General features: G+C 38.1%; 1 protein-coding gene across 3 annotated transcripts; it reads right to left on the bottom strand.

Annotated features, from left to right (window-relative positions):
- Window positions 1–413: 413 nt before the first annotated feature.
- Window positions 414–21380, bottom strand: ugp2b (UDP-glucose pyrophosphorylase 2b). Of its 3 annotated transcripts, XM_056768087.1 has the most exons (11): window positions 20731–21083; window positions 20368–20638; window positions 17646–17779; window positions 15832–15939; window positions 8987–9175; window positions 5149–5282; window positions 3936–4233; window positions 3025–3222; window positions 1665–1907; window positions 1133–1237; window positions 414–1010 (listed from the first exon to the last, which is right to left on the bottom strand). In XM_056768087.1, the coding sequence occupies exons 2-11, from the start codon at window positions 20384–20386 to the stop codon at window positions 903–905; spliced, it is 1536 nt and encodes a 511-aa protein (XP_056624065.1). In that variant the 5' UTR covers window positions 20387–20638; window positions 20731–21083; the 3' UTR covers window positions 414–902. The 3 variants fall into 3 exon arrangements, with proteins under 3 accessions (XP_056624065.1, XP_056624066.1, XP_056624064.1); XM_056768088.1 differs by lacking the exons at window positions 20368–20638; window positions 20731–21083 and adding an exon at window positions 21093–21380; XM_056768086.1 differs by having other exon boundaries at window positions 20368–21083.
- Window positions 21381–21628: the final 248 nt, after the last annotated feature.

Raw genomic sequence — 21628 nt, 5'->3', positions numbered from 1 at the left:
TGTGATAAACCCTCACCAAAATTTCAGGATGTGCCCAGAACCATTTCCTATTTTGTGTACTTACACTGCAAGGTCATTCCATTGCAGTACTTAATAGTAGCTAAATAAACATCCTCGTGCTTTGTTATCTCTCAGAAACAATCAACCAGCGTGCGTATCTTGCAAGTTATCAACTCAGGGAGTTTAACGCTCGACTGCTGTCACATTACCATACCAGTGGAACACTATAACCTGCTGCCTCCAGGGAGTCTGGGAGACATTGTGTACAATTCTCACCACTGTAGCGGTGGACACTTTTTCCTCAAACACACACTCTATTCCTGCTCTATATATAGATAGCAAGCAGGTGGGTTTAATTCCCAGGAACGTCTGGGAAATCAGATTAAGTAGAAAGGACATATGAACTGCTGCCATGTTGTTCCATATTGCACTTTATTTAGTTCCACAGAACTGGTAGGATCTAGAACAGGCTCTAGAACACAAAGAGGGAACCGTCGGCCTTCACTGTCGCAGTGCGCTTATTGCTTCACCCCCCTTTTCCTTCACATTTTTATAGAGGACGTTGACCCTGAAGGGATCATTCATGATAACATAGTTACAATAAGACAAATACTGCATTCTCAGAGTAAAAAAACCCTAAAACATGATGTAAATTAGTGCTAATGTTCAGCTAATGCATACATTAAATGAATTATTTGTTACAGAAAAACTCTGGGACACTACAGGACAGAAACACTCAAATGTTAAATACACAGACACAACAGACTCAAATGTCTACAAAAATAAATCTATGGAATGATGGAAGTTGTCTGAAGCTGATCAGCTCCACTGATGGATACTCTGAGAGAGGCAGGGTGGGTAGGTTATGTGAATTGGCATCCAGGCCACATTGCAGAAAGGCTTTAATGGTCCAAGATACGAAGATTTCCGGACACTATTTTGTTTTCCAACACAGAGCCAGCAGGAATGTCGATTCTGTCTCCGTGGTTAGCTATGATGATAACAGTTCCCTGTTTCAAACGGAGAAATTACATTTTAGAGCTGTCTGCTAAATCTTCATTTTATGTATAATTTTGTCGCTCAACGATCTGATCTGAGGAATATGTTTTTCCAGAAGGTTTTGTACTCGTACCTTCAGAGAGACCTGCTTTCCGAAGGTCACGTCTCCAGACACAGTCAAGTGATCCAGCTCCAGCATGTCTGGAATGCTCTCGAAGCGTGTGAGATATTCCTGAACCTGAAAGACACATGAATTTTGATACTTTACCCAAAAGTAATAGTAAATATTTACTCACTCAAATGTTGTTATAAACTTCTGTGGGACATAAAGGACGTTTTAGGACGAATAAACATTCACAGTATCAATTATCATCAATTTCTCCTTTTTTGTGCCACAGAAGAAAGTCGGTCCTTATTATTCCTAATGCACCAGTTATTAAATAAATACTAATTAAAATTTATACATATTTGGAGATTTTTTTATGAAAAAGTAGAAGGGAAATTAGTTTTCTGTTAATTCCATTGCGGCAAACAGCCAGAAGAGAAGATAAAATTACATGTTTTTTTAGGACATTTTTACATTCAGCTTGTAATCATGTGCCCATGTGTTCATAGGGTTTTGCATGTGTTTTGACAGAAAAAATAAACTTTTTTATGCACTGTACCTTAGTGAAAGAGCTGCCCAGTTTGACGTGAGGAGTGGTGGGAAATTCACGCTTCTCGCTCATGGTCAGTGACCCTGCATCCAGGCTGTACAGGTTGGACATGACCAATAGGAGGTCAGAGGAGGTTTTGACTGGCAGAAAGCGGCTGCGGGGTACATTAATGCCCATGGCGTTATCAAAGCACTTGATGGCAGCTCCCACTGCAGTCTCCAGCTGAATTACATTCAATCCCCCATCTAAGGTCTGAGAGAAAGACAATGATTGTTTATTAAAGTATTATACATCCGTGTGGTTTTCATAGTAATGAGAGACTCTACATGTAATATATTTTTTTTCAAAGCTGCGTCCCACTCTCTTCTATCAGGATCACCACAATCTATTGTCAAACATCTCTTCTCATGGTTACCTTATGGTTTCATGTTTGTAGTCTCCTGTGGTATCTGATGTGAACAAAGAACCCAACAGATGCAATCTTTCCCCAAAATTTCAAAAGTTCCTTTTGTATAGTTCAGTTCCCTTTCTGTCGGTATCTCGACGTTGTGTCCAACCGACAGATGGGGTTCGCTCTTGAGAACCTATCAACTTCGACTAGTTTAGAAAAGGCCAATGAAATTGTAGCGTGAAATTTGGATGCCGGACTCCGCCTCCGGATATCCGGGTATAAAATGGAGACGGCGTGCTGCATTAGTTCACCTTTGTTCTGAGGAGCTAATGTCTCCCTTTTATACACGGATATCAGGAGGCGGAATCCGATCGAAGTTGATAGGTTCTCAAGAGCGAACCCCATCTGTGGGTTGGACACAACGTTGAGAGACCAACAGAAAGGGAACTGAGGTTACATAAGTAACCGAGATGTTTCTTACTCTGACCACACTCTAAAAATGTGGTTTTTTGACATGAGCTCACAGATTCTCTTCTGCAAAGCATGTGCTTTGTGAAATGTTGAGTAAAGGGTTTTGTAAGTGGGATTAATTCAGAAGTGAACTCCGAAAGGAGACTGTAGTACAGTTTTAAAGGGGCCCACGAGATTTGATAAATGAATCAAGGTCAGGCTGACTCTCTTTCTTTCTCACCTGGGGCTTCATAAAGGAGAGAGATATAAAAAAAGAGCAAGAGAGCCCAAGAGGCAATGGGTGGTATGAGAGAGAGAAAGATTCTCTGGTGCATAGCTATATTAAAGAAATAGTTCTCCACTTGGTTTGCTGGAGCTCTAAGATCAATTGGTGACCCAAGACTTACATAAGATAACAGATGAAAAGGAAAACTAACAATTTTCACTGACAAAACAGGGGAAGAAAACAACCGCAGTACAACTTTATGTAATAATGAAAACTTGATAAAAACCTTCACAGTTTCTCACCTTAGGGTTGACTATGATCTCCAGGTCCATGTCATTCTGTTCCTGAAGTCTCTTTATGGCAGACAGTGATATCCACAGGTTGTTGGTATTGAAGATTTTAAACTTGGTGACTGATTTGAATTCATCTACGTGAGCTTTTGGCACCTGGGCGATCTCCAGTAACCGAAGCTTACCATCATACTGAATAAGTGTACCTCCCTAGAGAACAAACACACCATTCAAATGAAAACACAACAGAAATAAAGCCTCATTTTTTTTTAGATACGGAAATATTCTTGAGCAATGCTCAGTGAATGGCCAGTAATTGAGTTGGTCCACATTGACTTCCATTATATGGACACAAAAACACTTAGACATTTCTCACACCTTGCGTACTACAGAAGAAAGTAAGTCATGTAAGTTTTGAATGGCACGAGAGTAAAAAACAAAGTCAGATTTTTATATATTTGAGTGAACTCTCTTTAATGAGTCACAAGCGAAAAGTAATAAATAGTGTCAATGAGTAAACCGTGTGCTTGAACCACATTAAGAGTGCTGCATTGCATTTGTAGTGTAGACCCTGATCGTTCCATGCCAAAGTAAAGGACCGCCTACTCGGTTAAAAACCAATCCCTATGCTTAAAGCTTATCTAGACTATCTAATGTCCCATTTTAATATGGGTAAATCATTCAAAGATCGACGTCTTTGAGAAGTGTTTCCGTCTCAGCTGACCACCTGTTAATATATCACCTGACACAGATATCTAAACCAGGTGTGAAATGGATAAATGGTGAGTTTTTGACATTAGTGTGTAGCACGGATAAGCTCTCCATGTAATGAATACAGTGTAACAGATGTAATCTAAAGCTAAATGGAAACACTGTCGTTTGTGTTTACTGTACGACATCACACACAAGCATCATGTCCTCACCTTGACATCAGCTCTGGTTTTGTCCGTGACCTCCATGATAAACTCGCAACGTTTGCCATTTGGCTGGCTCACCAGATGGTTCAGTATAAACAGGTCTACGGTGGCGCCCAGGTTATCGATGTTGGAGACGAAAATGTACTCCTTCCCTTCAGCGATGAGCTGCTCAAGCAGACCGGAGTTATAAAAGCTAGCGTAAATATCGCCGTGACCGGGAGGATACCACACATCCGCATTCTCTCCAGTCATTCCCATATCCTTTGCAACCGGCAGCAAGGATTCCTTGTTAATACGTGGATACCTGGAGAAAAAGGAATAAATAAATAAAAAAATGTGTCATTTATTCACCCTTATGTCATGTAAACTGTATTTGACTCTTTCTTCTTTGGTACAAAATAGAAGATATTTTTGAAGAAATGTCTCGGTGGATTAACGTCCATACAATGGACGTCAATGGGGGCCCATGTTGTTTGGTTATCAATATTTTCAATATATTTTATTTGAGTTCTGCGGAAGAAAGAAGCTCATACAGGTCTGGAATGACATGAGGGTGAATAAAAGATGCAAGAATTGTTTTTTTTTGGATAAACAATCCCTTCCAATGTTTTCTCCTACACATGGAGAAGCCTACAAGCCTTCAATATATTCTGTATCTATGTTTCTAAATAAGAAAATGACACTATTTATGAAATCTAAATGTCCTTTCAAAGGGTCTCTTACATTTTATTCCTCCATTACAAACTTATTCAGGTCAAATGAAGCCAGAGAGACAAGGGGGTGGCGAGGGATGCTACATCTGATGTTGTAGGAAACCTTCTTCCTTTAATCAAACGTTTTTTTTTAACAGCCTTGATAACCGTTTTAGCACATTATTCCGAATAACACATGTAGAAGTGTCCCAAGTGCATCAGCTGTTAGCTTTGAGATATATTTCTGCTCTGAAGGCTCATAAAATATTAACGCATCCCCATTATTTGCTTAGAAACTTCATGAATCTTTAACTGTTTTTACAGAATGTTAGTGTGTGCTCAATGTGCTGACATTATAAGGTAGAATAAATTTACTGTAGAGTGTCTCCGTTAACATACTCATTCATAAAATGTCTGCTTAGAAGTGTGCGCCTATGCTATGTGATAAACTACATGGTTGGCATTATGTTTACATTGCAGAAATGTGTGTGCTACGGATTTTCTATCAGATAAACGTGTTTTAATACCTGCTCTGGTTGAAAGTGTGTATCTTGACTCTGTGATGCGTGTATTTCTGTAGGATCTTCTTCGTATCTTCATCCGTGTTGAAAGAGTTCATGAGCACCAGCGGAACATCAGCGTTGTAAGTTTTATTCAAGTGCTGAAAAAAAAAGGACAATAGATAAGAAACCAAACCAGCAACATCATTCTCTTATAGAAACTGTTTGATGTTTTGACAGATTTTAGGTCAGTTTCCTGGGGGGAAATATGCTTATAAATGCCCGGCCAAATGAAGCTCACCAGCCTGGGGCTTCCTGAAGGCCTGCCGCACGTAAGGCTGAGATAAGTTACCTTCTTACACGTATGCGAGGGACAGCGTCCCAGTTTCGTCATCACAAAAGTACACGCACCGCCGGAATTTGTGGCCTCGCTAACAAAGTGCAACCACCAGGTGGCAACCATTTCCTGGGAGTATCGATTCAAATACAACCTGACCCCTGCAGGCCCAGAGAGGAATTGCAAAATGTCATAATACGCATGCGCCATAACCTGTGTGTAGCGTATGAGTCAAAAGCAGTATACTTTTGCGTTCGGCTGTACACGTACGCTTGCGTTCATGTAAAATAAGAAGTATGCCAACGGCTTTAGGAACTACAGCCTGTTTATCTGAGGGAGAAAGACAGATTGCCGATTTCCATCTACTAATAGGCTTTATTCAGAGAGGGGGATATCAGTCGACACGAGTCAGGTAAACGCTCTGTTCTGAAGAGACACTGAGCTGAGTGTTCTTCAGCAGGGAGGTCTCACAGGGCTCAGTTTGGGGCCCCTACCTTTTCCCTCTTGCTCAGAACACAACCCTCTCTGTTTCAGTTTCCCACTGGTTCTTTCACAATCACAACCTGATGAACCCTCAATCGATGGCATTGAGTGAAATAACTAGCACATAGTCTGGAATGTGGCTGCGGAGGATGGAGAGAGCCAGGCGAGAGAGGGACAGAGGAACATATGTTTGTGATTTAAGACCTATGGGTGGAGGTCCACTCACACTCTGTAGATCTTTCAGACAGCTGCTGAGTTTTCCACAGCTAGAGGGATTTATATTTTCTTTGGGTCTGAGAGGAGGGCCTAGAAAACTAGACTAGAAATTATAGAAAGTTTTCATTTTAAACTAGTGTAATTATAGATATGCAGATCATTATAGTTTAATACCAAATAAATGACTCTTCTCAGCTTTAAAAGGTCTGATGAACTGGGCTTGTTTATTGTTTTATACTGTTATATGAGTTCTACTTATGACGTTCGCGTGGTTTTTACATCCAAAACATCAAAATCAATAAGTAATAAGCACTTCCTGTGATTTATAAATGACCTCCCCACATCAGTATTTCAAGTGACGCAATCGCACAGTATGATTTTACTCAAATTTACTGACTTATTTCCTGGATGTGATGGCAAGGCTTTGCGTATAGTTTGTATATGGCGTTTAATGTTATATGACCGTACCTGTCAGCATTTGAGACCAGTGATCCCGAACCAGACAAAAGATCACCGCGATTGCGGGTCTCAAATTTTACAACACTTTCCGTGATAAATAAACAAACGAAAGACTCCAGGTAACTTATTGATATCACCCAGCACCCGAAATAATACCAAAACACTAGTGGTCGACCGATATTGTTTTTTAAAACCAGGATACATATACTGATTATTTGCATGTTAATGTGTCCGATACCCGATATGCAGAACAGATATTTATTTACTGTTATGCTTCTGTTTTTGACACAATGATTACAACACAACTGAACAAACTATTTTATTTAGAACCATCACTCCCTCCTTGCATACAAAGCAAGACATTTGCATCTATACACCAATAAATTAAGGGGTCTGAAAGAGTGAAAATAAAGTGCACTGTTACTGAAGTGTCTTTGTTCAAAAATAAATCATTCTAACGAATTAAAAAAAATAAAAAGAGGGGTTTGAAACACAAATGCCAGGGACCAAGGACTCGCGCACACATGGAGCTTATTGAGAAAGAGAGTCAACTCGCATCAGACAGGTCATGAAAGAGAGAAGACGCAGAAGCGCTGTTTATCTTCTAGTTAATCTATCACAGATACAGTCACTATCTCGGATGGTTAGAAACAATACAAAATGTGACGACTAATAAGTAAATGCATTGTATGGGAAACACTAATGGAATAATACATTGTCATGAAAGTAACAAACAAAACGGAATATAAATCTTTGCATATCTCAACTGGTATGTTACCTTAATAATATTTTTGTCAATCTTATTAAATACCTGCGGACAAAGCACTGTTTATATATGCAATTACTAATGTTACATTCAAACAGCGATCGCTTGTGGAGATAATAAATGATTAATTCCACAGGGCTGTATTTATTTAAATGTTTATTAGTGAAATAATGGTTGTATTGTCGATGAAAGTTTAACTTAGGAGCTTTTAAACAAGTTAAAAAGTTAGCTACATGCGGAGGCTATTCTAAAACTTCCTGAGCATCAACCCGGTGAGTGAACTGCAATATGAACGATGAGCATAGATAACAAAGGTAATTAGATTCAGTACTTTTATTCCCAACATGAATTAATTCATGGCCTTTTAATTTCATTAATGTAAAGTCACGCCTTTATTGGGGGAGGAATTGATAGTTTAGGCAATGTGACTCTGTGAGTTTGTCTCTATTAGCGAAGCTGCATAAACTACATATCAGGCATTAAATGCATCACCTCATTTGTGCATTAATTGCTCTCATGTCAAATATAAGTGTATTAAAAAAGCAAGTGAGTATACATAAAACGTCCACACTTTCGTTTTTGTCGCGTCTCCCCTCAAAGGCTCTGCTGCAGTGACGGTCCTGCACGCAATTCTCTAAATGGCCACAAGATGGAGGAGCTTATAAGTGAATCCGCTATTAGAAAACGGATACCCGATGATGGGAAATCGATGAAAACTATGTATCGGTCGATCTCTACAAAAACCCCTCCATTATTCGCAAACAGATGATAAAACCTTGAGAAATTATATATGAGCCTGCCAAATCCCAGAGATGCAGATTCGCACGGGCTTAAGATCACAGACAACCTCTGCAATTAATAGAAATGAAGTCCCCATGTAATTCTAATCCCGAGCAAATAATGCTCAGGGCACATCAAGCGATCTCTTACAAAGCAATAGTGACGCATAGTACAAAAATGTTACACTTGCATAAGATTGCTGCGCCATTCCTGTCGGATCCAATATTGAAGGCACAGCACAGCTTATTCATTTTAAACTCTCCACAAATTGTGTCTACCTGTCCCTTGTTCACGAAGGAATCCTCTGAGAAATGAAACGAACAAACGCTCCATGTTTTTCCCACATGAGCTGGAACGTCTTTAAAAATAAATTTTAACCTTGCATTCCTAATATCGGAATCAGAAGTAAGGTTTTGCAGCGATTGTATTCTTCCACAACCAGTGAAGGCACAATATTTAGCTATCTTTAACGGCATGTTTGTTTATTGCTTGCTTGCTCTATCTGGTTCCGCACCACTTGTGGTACTTCAGTTCTGTCATCCGCGAACCAGTGAGCGGGGCTAGAGAAGTAGTCCTTGATAATTTTCGATGGAGGTGGTGTTCAACCTATCAATGTCGTAGATAGGTGCATTCGAGAACCTGCCGTTCTCTGGGCCTGGTGTCAATAACAGATGTAATCTCAGTAACAATTGCGTTTTCAGTTCTATGATGTTCACGATATTCCCTCTTATATAACAAAAGCTCGGGTATAAATTGTGATTTTAATTCATGCCTCCTTTAAACTATAACGTCTATAGCAATGCTTCAAGTGTCATGAGACAAACCTCAATCTGCAGGACGGTCAGATCCAGGAAAGTGTTTTCGTTACGAACACTAATGAGGCTCTTGGGCCCCTTGCAGCCCATGCTGGTTCCCAGACCTCCATTGAGTTTCACCACCACCAGCTTATTCAGACTGTCTGCTATGTTGTCTGGTATACCACCCCTCGACTTGATCTTATCATATGGCTGAATCTGAAACAGAAAAAAGACAAACAATCGTCACAATGCTTAACTTTCCTTTCACCACCAACCAGATGTATGTTACACAAGTTGAAGTTTAAGAATGACTTTCACTGAAAACAATGAAATTTCTCAAATATCCAAATGACCTCCAGATGCATTTGCTGTTTGTCTGTTTGTCTCATGGGATTTTTGTTCTGCAGAAGATGTGAATGAGAGGACAGGCTGTTGAGGTCAGATATATCACCAGTGACTCTGCAGTCATTCCTCCAGTATTACCGGTATCAACTTACATACACACCAAACCATCACAACACCTATTAATTCAATACACCATACACATTTAAATTATTAATAATATAATAAACAGTCAGACTGTTTGATCAGAGACAGAGAATGGAGAGGAGAGATGATGAATGTGTTTTTAAAAGAAAGGAGTTATTGAAATGGTTATTTAAGGTGGCTGGGTCTCCACCCAATTCTGTTTCCCTGAGGCCTTGAGACATACTAGTGAGTCAGGACCTGATAAAATGGCACCAAAACACACACAAAAACTAATTTGGGAGCAGAAAGAGCTGAAATCTCAGGGCTGCTTAAGGTTTATAACAAGAAAGTTCTCCAAATACACCCCCCCCCGATATTTATAATATATATATTTATATATCTTTATTAAGCAGTCAAAAACAAACACGATTCTAGTGGTTCTAGCTCTGCTAACTATTAGAGCAAAAAAAGAAAATGAGTTCGCCCAGAAAGCGGTCTTAAAACAGGCCTGACACATGGCTTTCCACGTGTTCATATGGCTCACAAATTCACGTCCCTAATAGAATCCAGCAGCAATTATTCAACAACCACAGTGATGAATGTGACTGTACGTTGATGCCAAATGTGAAAAAAATATTTGCCGTTTAGAACAGAGAGAGCGAGAGAGAGCTCAAAATAATTGAACTTGAAGATTTGGGGATGACTGAGGAGTTCCAATTTAGGAAGAAAGTTATGTGTTAGGACAAATGTTCTCTCTAATCAAATAAATGGTATAAAATTATGCTTATTGTACAAAAACAATTCCTAGACACTGAACAAAGCATTGAATATGTGTTATGATTGTATTAATTATTGACACACCTCTGCCCTTCCTCAGAAGATAACAGTACGATAATAAAAATATTATTTTACTCACAACAGTGACACTAACAGTGTTTTCAGTCTGTAAGGTAAAAGATCTAAGTCTCTTATGCTGATATCAATTGTCTTTGACAGTAGAAGCAGGAAACAAAATGACATGATTTAAAGGAACAGTTTACCCAACAATTGAAATTCTCATGTTGTTCCAAATCTCTAAACCTTTCTTTGTCCTGATGAACAAAGAGAAAGATATTTGGAAGAATGCTTATAACCAAACAGTTCTTGGCCACCACTTACTACTTTAGTGATACAAATTGCTTTATAAATGTTTTGTTGAACACAAAAGAAAATGATCAGAAGCATGTAGGAAAGCAAAAGGTCTGGGACACTTTCGACAACCATTGTCATTTTTCCTACTACTACTGGGTTTCTCTATAACCACATTCTAGTTGAGCCACATGCAAAAACCAACATATACATATGTTCTCATATCATATACAAACACACATAAACAAAACCTCACAACTCATCTCACAACTCCCGCATCATCACAAGGCCAGAACTGAATTATGGTAATGTATTCTCGAATATTGAGGCACAATCTGCGACGTACACTTGAATCATTCAAACTATGAATATAAACTTGTTACAAAGTTGTTTCTTACAGACACACAATACAGCAAAATGTATGTAGGCTACGCCTGAACGCCACACCTACATTTCTGTCAGGACTACTGTCTTCAAATATTTAAAAATAGCATATATTTAAGGTTGGCAGAATGAAACTGTTCTGGGAAAACTCTCCGCCCATCCACACCGCCATCCATGGACATGGCGGGAGCACAGCAATACATGTTCCCCCCACCTGGGGAACCAGAACAGTGCATGATGCATAACAGAATTAAATGAAATGATCTGACAGATACAGGCAGAAATGGAGGAGATGGGGATGGAGGTGGGTTTTGAGTGCAGCAGGATTAAGCAGCTGATAAGGAGTGAAGAAATGCAACTTAAATAGGACAGAGTCCAGTATGTGTTGTATGACTTGGTAACTGTTGATTATCTGTACCTGATGTGATCTGCTGATGCAAGCTAGACTCACTTGACCTGCCACAACTAACGCTATGCTTGATGAGCTTTAAAGTGATTGTTCACCCAAAATTTTTAATTCTGTCATCATTTATTCACCCTCATGTCATTTCATACCCGTTTAAATTTTTTGGTTCTGATGAACACAGAGAAAGATATTTGATAGAATGTTAGCAATTTTCTGTGACACCATTGACTAATTGACTAGAAATAAAAAATGTATGGTAGTCAAAGGTGCCCTAAACGGTTCAAATCAGATCAAAGAAATTCAAACGTAATTAATTGATGACAGAATCTTCAGTTTTGGGTGAACTATCCCTTTAACATTTCAAAAGAAATGAAGGACCGGACCTCCCTTCTACCCTCCACTAGATGTTGAAACATGACAGGGGATTCTAGTCCAGGAACGAGCCTCCCCAAAGTGTTACAAAGTTGGAAGCACACAATTCTCTGGAACGTAATTGATTGCTAGATGGAATTACAATTGAATTAAAAAGTACTTTAATGGAATTACAAAGACTAGCCAAACCAGTTATTCAGGAGTTGTCCACATACTTTGATCCATTTATAAATAATATATATCTTTCTTAAGCTGTCAAATACCGACACAAATCTATTGTCTCTAGCTCTGCTAAATATTAGAGCAAAAAAGTAAATGAGTTCGTCCAGAAAGCAGTCTGACCTGACACATGGCTTTCCACGTGTAAATTTGACTCAAAAATACACGTCCCTCATAGAATCAAGCAGTAATTATTTACAAACCACAGTGATGAATGTGACTGTACGTTGATGCCAAATGTCAACAAAAATATTTGGCAGTTTGAATAGAGAGAGCGAGAGAGCTCAAAATAATTGAACTTGAAGTTTTGAAGATAACTGAGGAGTTCCACTTTAGGAAGAAAGTTATGTGTTAGGACAAATGTTCTGTCTAATCAAATAAATGGTATAAAATTATGCTTATTGTACAAAAACAATTCCTAGACACTGAACAAAGCATTGAATATGTGTTATGGTTGTATTAATTATTGACACACCTCTGCCCTTCCTCAGAAGATAACAGTACGATAATAAAAATATTATTATACGCACATCAGAGGGAGTTCTGACGGTGTCTTAATGTTTACAGTCTGTAAGGTAAAAGATCTAAGTCTCTTATGTTGATATCAATTGTCTTTGACAGTAGAAGCAGGAAACAAAATCACATGATTTAAAGGAACAGTTTACCAAAAAATGAAAACTTAAATTCTTCCAAATCTCTAAACCTTTCTTTGTCCTGATGAACACAGAGAAAGATTTTTGGGAAAATGCTTATAACCAAACAGATTTTGGCCACCACTGACTACTAAAGTTGGATAAATTGCTTTATTAATGTCTTTGTCCCAGAACTGTTTGCTTCCAACGTTCTTCTGAATATTTCTCTTGTGTTTAACAAAACACTTTCGACTACCATTGTAATTTTTCCTACTACTACTGGGTTTCTCTTTTACCACATTCTAGTTGAGCCACATGCAAAAACCAACAACTGTTCAGACATCATATACAAACACACATAAACGAAACCTCCACATCATCACAAGGCCAGAACTGAATTATGGTAAAGTATTCTCAAATAATGAGTCACAATCGACGACGTAAACTAGAAATATTTCAAACTTTGAAGATAAACTTGTTACAAGTTTGCTTCTTAGAAACACACTTTACAGTAAAATGTACAGTATGTAGGTTTCGTCTGAACGCCAAACCTAGATTTCTTTAAAAGATATTTGGAAGAATGTTGGCAAATTTCAATTCTGTGACACCATTGACTAATTGACAAGTAGAAAAAATAAAATGGTAGTCAAAGGTGCCCTTAACTGTTTGCTTTCTTAAATTTCTTAGTGTTCAACAGAAAAAAAATTGGTGGTGAATGATGTCACAGAACTGATCAAATACATATAAACAGGTTTGAAACCACCCCAATGTGTTACAAAGTTGAAAGCACACAATTCTCAGAAACGTAATTGAAACTAGATACATTTCCCACGGAATTAAAAAGTACATTAATGGAGTTACAAAGGCTAGCCAAACCAGTTATTCAGGATTTGCCCACATACTTTTATCCATGTGGTGCAGCACATCTACTATAGCTTGATGTTATCTTAAAGTGAAAATGCTGTCATCATTTACTCACCTTCAAGTTGTTCCAAATCTGTATAAACTTCTTTGTTCTGATGAACACAGAGAAAGATATTTGGAAGAATGCTTATAACCTAGCAGCTCTTAGACCCAATTGACGACCATAGAAGAAAAAAAACTATATAATTTTTTTGTTTCGTTGAACTCAAATGACAATATTTGCACTTTACGAGCATATTTATTAACAAATGTCAATCCTATTCTACACAAAATGGTCTGTTTAAACAGATAACACCCCAAATGTAAACAATTGCATACAAACACATTATATGGAGGGCTATTAAAAAGGGCTTAGGTGGGAGACATTGAAAAATGTAGTCATGATGATCTTGACTTACAAGCAGGGTAAAAGTTATGAGTTAAAGCTCCACGGTGACATCACACACGAACATACAACTCGCCGTCAAATCAATCAACTACTTATCTTAAAATGGACCAGTTTGCTAATGATTGCCAACACCAGATTATTCTGGAATATTCATCATGACCAACGTTTATTTTGGATGGACAGGGGTCATTGTCTTAAGTTTGGAAATGACACACAAATACATCAAACAAAATGTAGTTAGTTTCAATGTTTCACAGTAATACTAGTCGAGACACCATCATCCTTTATAATAGTGTGATGTTATTTTCCATCTGCTCACAATAAACCCCACATTATAAAAAAATTATATTAAAACTTCAAGTGAAACACAATGTGGCTGGCACAGAGAGCAAATATTATCTGTCTACCGGTAAATGCACACATATGAGACATCCTTACATTCTTCTGTCATTCCTCCAACCCTTAACAAATCTATATGCTGGTGTCATTATGACAATCGCTGTGCTTACTGTGTTAAACTTGTTGGATAACAAAAGTGTGATTTACAAAAGAGCACCTTCTGTAAACAGCCATTCGTTTGTCCAAAAGGCACATAGTAGACACAAAAAGGCTACTGATGTAAACATTATTCTTTTATGTCTGAATATAGCTCTTGTGATGCAGACTTGCGTGAGCACTAAAACAAGAACTGCTGAAGTGATACAGCCAATAATCTTGTGTTGGTGATATGATCATACTCTACAGAATGTATGGACCAAATGCCTCCCGCTAAACCTTGACACTTAAAATCACACATCAAACAGAAACATCTCCACACCGCTGAGCCCTCCGTCAGTGAGGGTCAATACAGCAATTTGTCAAACGTTTGCAGCCAAAGGTAGAAAGAGAGAAAAAGAGAGGGGGGGGGAGAAAGTAAGAGCATCCGACAGGAGACATCTTCAAGATATTAAATACAATATGTTTCTCTAACGTATTTTGTATGTTTCTACCTATATCTTCTTTATACTGTTTTTTATTTATTATATTGCTCAAGCTCAAGAAGATTTCAGTCAGAGTCAGGTAGAAGCGCAAACTACAAGCATCTTACAATGTGTCCACATCGAATGCGTTATGATGTCGGAACACATTAGAAAAGGTATAATTTACATGTTATTCGAAATTTGGTCAACACCAGCCATGAGGGCGATATGAAAGAAGCTACTGTACACTGGATTTTATGTTTCTGAAATTTGCATCATGTCTGGTGTGGACACAGTGTCAGATGCTTGAAAAAGAGCACTTTAGATTGCATGGGGGATATTTCTTAACTATTGGCATAAAATATTTCCTGCTTGTTGTTCCCCATGAAGCTGGAGTTGTGTTTGAGGAAGACCATACATTATTCTTTATTTAATACCTTTAAACACACACACAGGTACACACACGAGCACACGCACGCACGCAAGCACACAGAGCAAAATTTAATTAAGAAAGACTTTTGTGTTTATGGTTTCTCTTCCGTGCCCGCAGACACAAATAAATATCAAAATAAGCTTTGCTCATAATCTCTCTAAAACATGATATCTCAGTTCAGGCTAATAACCCACTTTGAATGTCCCTATACCCAGTTTCCAGAATCCTGTTTCACTTCCCAGCAAGCTTAAATAACACACTTAATACAGTACTTATTAAAAAATTTAATTCATGCAGAAATGTGGGCGGCTTCTAATCACAGCTGGCCTATTCCCAAAGCCTGAGCAGATATTATTCCCCACACATAAAACACACGAGACGAATGCCACCCAATCTGTCTCCCTGCTTTAATGGCTTACTTTAAACCATGTACAGAGAAATTAGACTTGGCTTCCTGTTTATTCAGTTTATTGATCTATGGTTACAATAATTTAAACTATGATAATAAATGAAGTCAGTGAGTGCAAGAAACAGGTTTGTGTATCTCTCTTTATCTTACCGAGTCCTCTGGAGGCCTGTTGATTTTCGGCCAATCCACTGAAGGTCCCTTCACTTGTAGAAATCGGTGGAATATCTTCACAAAGCCCTCAAAGTCCTTCTTAGATACCTTTAGAGGACAGAAGGCATAAAATGAAAGAGTTAGTTGTATTAATTATGTCATCACTTTTGCTTTTTTAGAGGAATAAACGTTCACCTTGAAGTCAACCTCTCGATCTTTAAGAAGATTATGCATTAATAATCCGCCACTGACCAGCATAACTTGGACATAAACACACTGAACAATGACATCTTAATGTCAAACCCTAAAACTGTGACTCATGTGATCTGTTATCATCTTTCTCTGATTGATCAAATTGTTTGACGATTCTAATCCACTTGTTTAAAAAAAGAATGATTTTTCAACCCTTCATTTATGCTCTATCGTGTGTTCAGTGTCAGAACTAATTCAGCATAACTTTCTAATCCTCTTCTGTACAATCTGGTAATTAAAACTCCTAAAGGCCTGTGAAATAATTAGAGCCCTGCTGAGAGAAAGCGCTGGTTCCTGGGGCCACTCACAGAGTACATCATCAAGAATAAAACATGTTGATAAAAATCCATAAACCTCCTTGTGCCTGCTGTGTGTTTTAAGCTACTCTTTACTCTAATCAAAGTGTAGCAGGTTTATTTACACAACCTGGACTAATGCACAGATCTGATATTTTCACAAGCATAATTTCTTGTCCCATTGTTTTATTTGTGAATTATTCAATCACTGTTTTGATCATGTTTTAAAGGTCGAATGTTGAATTATTTGGAGGATCTATTGACTAAAAATACAATATTATATACATTGCTATGTCTTCAGATGTGTATTGAGACCTTACATAATGAAACATAATGTTTTTATTACCTTTAAATGACCTATTTCTATCAACATACACCGCGGGCCCACTTGCATGAAATTTGGCATGTTGTTTCTACAGTAGCTCTAAATGGACGGAGCCATTTTCTCCTTCGGCAAAGAAGTGAAACATGACAAAATCTTAGTCCTGAGCCACCGTATTGCTATGAATGGAAAGGGCGAGGGGTGGAATAAGCTGTTGCTCGCAATTCGCAACCTTGCCGCTAGATGCCTCAAAATTTCATACACTGGACCTTTAAATTGGCAGTCACAAAACACTATACTGAAGAGATTAAATTTTACTTTGGCAAATATTTAATTATTTTACCCATAGGGCCACAATCTAAACAAGAAATATTTCGAAAACTTATACAAGTACAATGAATGTTACACTATGGAAACTCTTCAGTAAATCCTGTAAAACAGTTACCCGGGTGTGTATTTTATAACGTCATCTTGCAGTAAATGTCTGGGTGGGATTACGGGTGTTTGTGAGTAATGGAGGGCGGGGATCTCGGAATGACACTCTGGTGACCGCTGAGCATGATTATGAATGAGGCATTTATATAGCGCTTAATGTGTATTGCTGTACACCCAAAGAGCTTTACAATCATATGAGGGGGGTCTCTCCTAACCCACCACCAGTGTGCAGCATCCACTTGGATGATGCGATGGCAGCCACAGCTCTATAACTACCATGTGGAGCTGAAAGAGCCCTGGACTCCAGCATCTCCAAGATATAAGAAATTTAAAATATTAAAATGCCTAAGACATTTAACATAGCAAAAAAAAAAGAATCAAAGGAAATAGGTGCCGGGATGGTCTAGGTGTCCAACAACCAAATTAACTAGTTAGCATCAATAAGGGACATCAGTCAGGAAGTTTATTAGTTACGAGTAGTTCTAGTTGGAATATGGTCATTCGCTCACCTCTGCGTCTGCGCCATTGGCTGTACTCAGGAGTTGTTCCAGCTCGGCATTCATGGAGGTTTCCAGCTGCTGCCGCATCACTTTCTGAAACTGAGCCATTCCGCTGTGGCCGCCTAGTAACTCCTTACTCAGACCTGCAATAACAAACAAACATCATAATGTTAACTCTTACAATAACTTCACCATTCCACGTAATCGCCTCAAGTTTTCAAAAGAAAGATACACATTAAAAACTTGAGCACCTAAATAAAAGTTTCCTTACGAAACAAAACTTTTAAAAACAAATTATTTACCATAGAAGCGGATAAGTTGGACCAAACAGCAAAAGAAAAAAGCCACAAAGTGACAAGAGTAAATGAGAACTTCTACAGTAGTGTTTCAAATAATCCCTGGATGTAGAGCGGAAATCAAGGCAAAGGATGGATTCGATGAAGCTATAATGAAGTTACTTAAAGTATAAACTTTATTTGCCCATATTCCTTTATTGGATGACTGTCAATCAAAGATAGTACGCGAGTAGGACTATACTACAAGCTAAAATACAATACGTACAGTACATTTTTCTACTTGTAGCAATTCATTTATGGTGTAAACGGTCCTGATAAATCTTAATTACAGTGATATAAAGTAAACATGACAAGGAACCGACATCTGGTATTGATGTTATTATACCACTGCTTTACCACTGCTCCACAATATAAGCACTGGTCGCATCCCAGGGGCCATGAAAGCACAGATATCTTATCAAGAGCTTTGCAGATTACAAAAGACACATCATCATCCAGTGTGTTCATGGTTAATTCGCTGTGAAACTGCCAAACTACAAAGGTTGTAATCCTTTAGATGAATTCCTAATTTATTAATGCCCAAAGAAATACTTGCATACAAATAGTTTCTTTGGTAAACATCATCACAGATTATTCAGAAAGTTGTCACAAACTCTTCCCAATCTCAATGTTGTTTAATTGCAAAGCTGTTTTTTTAAGTATCACCTTTAAAGACTCACAAACAGAGGGTATGTGGTAGACTTGTGTAACATTAGTTGACCATGAACGCAATGGGGGTGTGACTCAAATGTTCCTGTTTTAAGAACAAACACACTCATTGTTAAAATATATATGGGATTAAGAGGTTTAACCAAATTCAGTTTTTAAGGTTTACAAAGACGTGTTGAATGACGTGGTTTTGTAGGCTAAAACCCCAAAATGAACATTATGCCACTTCCAGTTCTCTCATCACATAGTCAATGGCTTTTGTCAATGGTTGTTTGGTTTAAATTTAAATGCTTGAAGTAAGGTCCATGGTTAACAAAAGCTCAAGATAGTCACGTTTTGTTCTTTGACATGAAACATACCACCGATAACTTGCAGTCTTTGAAAACTATTAAATATCATTATACACAAAATCCGCAAAATAATGCCACATGGGCCTAAACCTCAAAACATGTGGATTAAGATTCAGCAACAGAGTAGTTACTGACATGTTTTTAAGTCTGAAAGAGTTACTTAAAAGAGAGCAATTATGGTTAATTTCTTCATTTGTGTGTTGTTCACAAAGTTTATTTTTGTGATAATCCACCCTAAGTAAAAAAGCCTAGTAGGAATTTGTCGAGGGATCCAGTGTGATGCCAAATTTTGGGTTGGCCTACACAAATACGTCATGACTCATGACCATCCCTCTCTATTTTTTCCAAGGTTTAAGACATGTCAATTAATCTCATTCTTTTGTGTCAGACATGCACCTCAAAAGAATTCATTCAATAAAGTAAATTACCAATTTAAGAAAACAAAAAACAGATGCACCTTTACCTTTAAACACATTTTATGAATAGATTGTTGTATTTCCTAACAAAACAAAGACTGTAGATTGATAAAAGAGAAAGAAATCCTGACAGGTAAGAAACTGGTTGCCTAGGCCAACAGTCAATTACACAGATTACTCATTACATGAATATATCAGACCGCTGAACGCCAAGATCAATCCCGATCAACATCAGAGACCTCTGTCATAGTAACAGATAATAATTTGGTTATAAAAAAAATCTGCACAGGCCTATTAAAACATCCACAAACTAATCACAGTTTTCCCACTTAGATATTCAAGGTAAAGTGTAGAAAGTGGTTTGTTGAATAACCTTAAAAAGGTATTCTTATATGAACGAATCAACTGCATTACTTAATGATCATATCAGGTCAACTGCATATTTTCGCTTTTACAGTGTACAAAAAATTCAAAGGCAAAAGTTTTGGATATTCTCCAAAAGCAAAGAAAACATAAGTGTATATGTATATATAAGTTGTAGTGTATATAAATTTGAGATAACAACAGACATAGACAGCCAGTGGACCTTAATCAACGAACCTTATGACTGTTCATATAAAATCAATGAAACTGATGATACTGACTGGCTAAACTTACCTCTGTCATGGCTGAGATAACAAATATGCAGTTCTGCCAGTATATAGAAACTGATTTCTAACGATGACTATAACAGACACTCTTTGAATGTACCACATAGGCTTGTTTTTTCTGAAGCATATTTAAAGTATAGTTTTTTCTCTGATGGAAAGACTCTCAATCATCATAATTTAACTCACAGCTTGAACACGAAGCTCTAAGATCCAGATCAAAAAACATATATCAATAGACACCATCCACTTGCTTTGATTTATACTAGTCCAATACACTCTTTAAAGTAAGTTACAAAAAATAATGATCTTACCTTCCACGTAAAGCGACATTTTCTTCCAGTCTCTGTCCTACTATAGTCTAGTAAATGCGGTTATATGTTAAAACAACTGTGATCCCCTGTTTTCTCTTATTGAGGAGTCATGAAGGTAAATAGAAGCACATATAATCTTCCTTCGCCAAGTAGAGCTTATTGGCAACGTTAGTAGTAATAACTGGAAATGGGAAGAAGGTCAGCTGATCGATTATCTCATCCCGTTCAAGAATGCTTTTAACTGAACCATCGCTATCTTTCTCTCCTCCCACTGTAGAGTAACACACAGAGCGAAAATGATTCTGCCGTCGACCTTTACACGCTCAAATAGAAAAGGTGTGTAACATAAAAAACTTCAAATACCGATGTATCTCCCTCCCTCGCTCACACAGATATCATCCCATTTCGGCCCGTCATTACTCCACACGTCATACTTCGGTGGTCGAGTCCTATTTCCTCGATCCCGAAACTATCCTGCATTTCTGTTTTTTAGCCTCGAGGTAGCGAGTATTTACAATACAGACCGGCTGACGGATTCATTCAATGCGAACTATAATCATTTCGCTTTCACGCAGAAGCTTGACGTTTTCACGCTGTATCGAAAAAACGTCGCTGTTGAAATCCGAGCCGAGACGTGGTTAGGAGCACACCAATGAAAGCGATAGTATGGCGTTCGAGTATTCTATATATAAAGGGACTGTGAAAGTAAAATTGAAGTGTCTTACTGTGAAGGTTGGAAAATGCTCGCTGCGCGTTGGTGAAGGTGGGTCCGGAAAAGCGACGCGTTTTCCACCGACCAACCAACTTTCTTCCATCAGCAACAGCGCTGCGGAAGTGCTTTGATAAAAGATTAAGAAACAGCCTGGGCTTTTATAATTATTATACTGCTTAGACTGTAGAATTACGTTTGAAATTTGGCTTTATTGTTGTAGTTTACAATAAGCATTATTTTAAAATAACGTATTAGGAGGGTTTTATATTCAAACAGCATAATACAATAATAGAAAAATGTTTGTTTGGTTATTTAAGCAAACTAATGCAAGATATTAGCACGGCTGAAAAGAGATTGAATTACCGAGGCAGTTGGTTGTACGTGAGCTTTGCGCACCAACCAATAGGAGCCCGTTTTTTTTCAGCGGATGTAAACCGGCGGATATCATTGGCTGACTGGAGTCCACTCTCTAGGGGCGCTCGAGGACTGCGTCTGCGTGGCCACGTATGCAACCTCCAAGCGCTCCATATTGGAGGACGTACTGTTACG

This window comes from Triplophysa dalaica, chromosome 15 (assembly GCF_015846415.1).
Source record: "Triplophysa dalaica isolate WHDGS20190420 chromosome 15, ASM1584641v1, whole genome shotgun sequence".
Lineage (NCBI taxonomy): Eukaryota > Metazoa > Chordata > Actinopteri > Cypriniformes > Nemacheilidae > Triplophysa > Triplophysa dalaica.
The sequence above is the reverse complement of the archived record's forward strand: the minus strand, read 5'-3'. Positions and strand labels throughout refer to the sequence as shown.

Excerpts from the sequence above, each read along its gene's own strand:
- ugp2b (XM_056768086.1), bottom strand. Across the intron at positions 15,940-17,645 it reads CCAATGGCGCAGACGCAGAG|GTATCTAAGAAGGACTTTGA; the intron begins GTGAGCGAATGA and ends TGTCCTCTAAAG. Across the intron at positions 1,238-1,664 it reads TGGGCAGCTCTTTCACTAAG|GTTCAGGAATATCTCACACG; the intron begins GTACAGTGCATA and ends TGTGTCTTTCAG.